This window comes from Aplysia californica, unplaced genomic scaffold, assembly GCF_000002075.1.
Source record: "Aplysia californica isolate F4 #8 unplaced genomic scaffold, AplCal3.0 scaffold00634, whole genome shotgun sequence".
Taxonomy (NCBI): Eukaryota; Metazoa; Mollusca; class Gastropoda; order Aplysiida; family Aplysiidae; genus Aplysia; species Aplysia californica.
The window spans coordinates 39689-44211 of NW_004797904.1; the positions used below are offsets into that span (position 1 = coordinate 39689).

The 4523-nt window shown below is 41.0% G+C and overlaps 1 protein-coding gene across 1 annotated transcript; it reads left to right on the forward strand.

Annotated features, from left to right (window-relative positions):
• Positions 1-2388: 2388 nt before the first annotated feature.
• On the forward strand, positions 2389-4154 carry LOC101849960 (uncharacterized protein PF11_0207; the record flags this gene model as incomplete). Its single annotated transcript, XM_005107813.2, is given in 2 exon segments — positions 2389-2762; positions 3541-4154. Coding segments are annotated over 2 exon segments (677 nt in total), but the record flags the coding sequence as incomplete, so codon positions are not given.
• Positions 4155-4523: the final 369 nt, after the last annotated feature.

Below are 4523 nucleotides of genomic sequence, written 5' to 3' on the forward strand. Positions count from 1 at the left end.
AGAGAGAGAGAGAGAGAGAGAGAGAGAGAGAAAGAGTGATAGAACATAGAGACCGAGAAAGAGAAGCAAATAGAGAAACAGAATATACCGAGTCCAACAATACCCTATCAACTGTACCATGACACAGTCCATATTTTCAAGCTGGCCACCCACGGTGAAGAAGATAAATAAGATAAATAATATTATATTTGTCTAAGTCAAGTGGATTTTTTTAGACGGTGTCAATATAACATTAGAAAAAAAACCTTGCAAAAATAGGGTGCGTTGGTGGTTGGGGGGGGGGGGGGGGAGAGAAAAAATTTGCCTTGCTCAAAGGCTAAAACGGAGATGGAACTAACCGCTGAACCCGGGGGTAGGAAGGGAAGTGGTCGTTTGCTCAGGTGATTGTCTTGGACAGGTTGTCCTTAGAGTAGGTTTGGCTGTAGACTGAAATATGTGAGACAGCGTGGTGGAATCAGGCTCTCGTCAATTGTTGGGCATGTAAAGTTATTGGTATCACCTTAAAGCGTGTTCACTTGTCTTTGTAGGAAAAAAATATCCATTGATCTTGAATGCAAGTCGAGATATTTGTGAATGAAGGAGGTGGGGTCACCTATTTTCAGAGGCAGAATTAGTGGGACATGGCCGCCAAAGATTAGTTATTACTTTAGCTTAAAAGTCCTTGGTAACTGAAAATTTACATTTTTGTGCCTTAAATCAGCGTTTTTCAGAAAAATCCACCTAGAAATGAGTTCTGTATTGAGCATGAAAGGTGTTGAGCCAAAAAACTAAAATTTGATAAAAATTCACAAACCTGCGGGAAAATGCAGGTTTTTTCATTTTGATTATTTTGACGAAAGCCTGATTCCACCCCGCTGCCTCACATATGATTTTCTAAAACCCATAAAACCTGTTTACCTAAGTCTTGTTGTGTGTATGCCTGAGTGCATCTAACCGTTGCAGCATTTCACTGCCGTTGCAAACGACCAAGATACATTTCTCCCTGTGACATGAATAAAGATTTTCATTGTCATTGCCATTTTCATAAAAGGCGACTGAAAGCTAACCTTTAACAGATAAGACTAGGAATAAGATTGTGTGGCGTCATGATGAAACCACGCGCTCGTCAAAATTATAATGAAGTCAAAGAAACCGGCATATTCCTAGCTGCTGAACAGGCAACTTTTATCAGTTGTTTTTTTTTAAAGGGGTAACCCTTTTTATTATTTAAAAATACAATGATGTATGGATTTTACAGAAAAGAGGAGGAAAATGTAAATTTGCAGTCTCCAAGACACTCAAGCTTTGGAAGTCAGTAAACTCTGGCAACCATTCTCTCGTTAATTTTGCCTCTGAAACCAGGCAACCTCCACCCCTTCAATTTCAATTTTCATGCCGACTTCTATTCAGTATAAATGAATATTATTGTTCATCAAAAGCAAGGAGAATGAACAAACTCTATGAGTATACTAATAATAGCTCTTTTCCAAGAATTGACGAGCGCCTGGTTTCACGGCGGCATCGTGACAAAATAAGACTTTTTAAGTATTGGTCACGGTCTTCTTCTTCTTCTTCTTCTTCTTCTTCTTCTTCTTCTTCTTCTTCTTCTTCTTTTTCTTCTTTGCGTTTCACCGCTAGATATCAGGGGCAGTAGACTGCTGGTTCAACCTGTAGTACAACTGAGTTTTAAGTATGTGTATGTGACAATTTTTCCTTCATAGTAGGACCCCTTGCCATCAGGCAGCCACATTCCTATTTCGAAGGTACTCTATATATTATTATTATTATTATTATAATATGCTTTTATACTGACAGGAGTACATTCAGTTTTGGTAGGAATATTTGATGTTGCCCTGGTGGCAGCCGAAGCCTACTCTTATCGATTTTAGAATCACCAAGAGATCTTTAACATGCGCAACTTGCACACGACCGGACCTCCGACATTGTTTCGCCCAAATCCGAGAAGGCTAGGCGTTGGATTCTACCTACCCTTGGATCAGGGGGGCGGGGGGCGGGGGTGGTTTAAAGACAGTAGTAAGAAAGAACCAGGAGATCAGTAGAAAGAGCCAAGAGTAAAAGGGGGAGGAGTTCAGTGGAGGCCAGAGCGTGGGGCAGGAGTTCGGGAGAGGGGGGAGGGGAGGGGGGGGGGCTGGTTATAAAAAGAGGTGACAGATCAGGATGAGAGAATAAGAGAACAGAAAAGGAAAAGAGACATTAATTATGCGAATGATACATGTATTTCCTTCTCCGATATGAACGCGCCAAGTGTGCAAGGGACATTACACCTATCAAAATAGATGTTTAATCTAAAAAGGAAGTTCAAAAATGGACACGGAAATAGATTTTGGGTTACGGCCATATTTTATACTTTAGTTTGTTATTCATGTATTTCCTTGTTCTGTCTTTTACAGGATTTAGTGAACAAACGTTACTGGGGAAAGAGAAGTGATGATGATTTAGTGAACAAACGTTACTGGGGAAAGAGAAGTGATGATTTAGTGAACAAACGTTACTGGGGAAAGAGAAGTGATGATGATCTGGTGAACAAACGTTACTGGGGAAAAAGAAGCGATGATGATCTGGTGAACAAACGTTACTGGGGAAAGAGAAGTGATGATGATTTGGTGAACAAACGTTACTGGGGAAAGAGAAGTGATGATTTAGTGAACAAACGTTACTGGGGAAAGAGAAGTGATGATGATCTGGTGAACAAACGTTACTGGGGAAAGAGAAGTGATGATGATCTGGTGAACAAGCGCTACTGGGGAAAGAAAAGCCTTGAGGTAAAGTATACGTTAAATAATGAAGCCTTTAAGAAACTGTTTAACTATGTGTCTGTATGTTTCAAAGATTTTTACTGACTGACTTACACGCACTACCCATATATTTTTCGGCACTTAAATGACCTTATTGTGTTGCAAGTGCCGTAAAATACCTACTAAAACTAAAACCCATAATATATTCGTTTAGTGTTTTGAGACGAATAGATTTAGTGCTCGGTTAAACATTTTAAAGATTTGTTTGTTTGTTTGTGATTTTTGTTTTTGCCACATGATGTTGTTTTGTTTTGTTTTGTTTTGTTTGTTTGTTGTTGTTGTTTGTTTGGTGTGTTTTTTTGGGGGGTTGGGTTTTTTGTTGGTTTTTTTTTGTCTTTCTTGTTCGATCACGATGGAAAAATAATAATAATGTATTCCATTCACAGCCTCATCTTATTGTCATTGTATTTAATACATCTGTCCCCGTCGTTTTATGCAAGAAAAATTCTGAAATTATGCAAACTCAGCCCAAAAAATGTGAAATTATGCGATTCTGTTAATCAAAGAATGATAAAGAAATTAATCAGAAATTATGCAAAAAATGATCTAATTTTGATAAAGTAATGATGCGGGTATGCGTGTGTGCGTGTTTGTGTGTTTGTAGGTCCTACGTGTGAGCATGCATGCATATATTATATGTGTGTGTGTATGCGGGTGTGTAATGTATAAGTGAGATTCGACCTATCAAAAAACTAGATCTATATATTCAATATCATGCATTATACATGTATGTACGTCCAAACAGAACATCGACTTGGAAGGCCCGTATGCCCCTCCCAATATCTTCGGCCGCCGCGATGACTCCACGGCCGCTGATGATGGCTCCGCCCCAGCTGCAAGTGACGACACGACAGAGGACACGCCCACTGATGACGCCGGGGAAGTCCAGCTGACTCCGGAACAAGAGGCGGAGCTTGAAGCTGCGGTGAAGGCGGAGTTGGAGGCGGAGCTTGGGGCGGAGTTTGTCGAATCTTTGGAGACGGAGGAGGCGGCGGAGGAGCTGGAGGAAACAGCTGACGTGTTGCACGCGGCGGCCGCCCTCGAGTGACGTCATCACTCTATGGCGCTCCCATTGGCCGAGGGAGCTGAGTTTGGGCGGGATCATGACGACGATGCCCTCCTTTGCTTTGGGAAAAAAATAAAAACCAATAAGAAAACCCCCACCAAAATCCCCCCCCCCCCCCCCCCCCCCCATTTAGAATGATGTCATGGGGAACCGAAGCTCTCGTCTGAGGAATATGAGGAGTTAGAATCTACTCTGTTACTGTTAAGATATACATCAACCTCGACTTTCAATGCTATTTATTCCTTTTTTTTCTGCGCCAGTGAGAGTCAATAAAATTCCCCCAAAAATGACAAGTGAAGACTTTTTTCTGTCTCTTTGAGAAAGAAAATAATACAATGGAGGTTGCGAATTCATAATTCTCAGAATTACCCTAGCATTATTAATTCATTTCATAAGTTGTATTACGGGATTTGGGGAGGGGGAGAGAGAGGGAGAGAGAGAGAGAGAGAGAGAGAGAGAGAGAGAGAGAGAGAGAGAGAGAGACAGAGAGAGAGAGAGAGAGAGACAGACAGACAGACAGACAGACAGACAGACAGACAGACAGACAGAGACAGAGAGAGAAATGTGGGGGGAGGGGGATATGAGTAATAATATAATATATTCTTAGGTTTGAATTGGTGATAATGATCACGTTTATTTGAGCATTGGAGGCAGTGTTATTT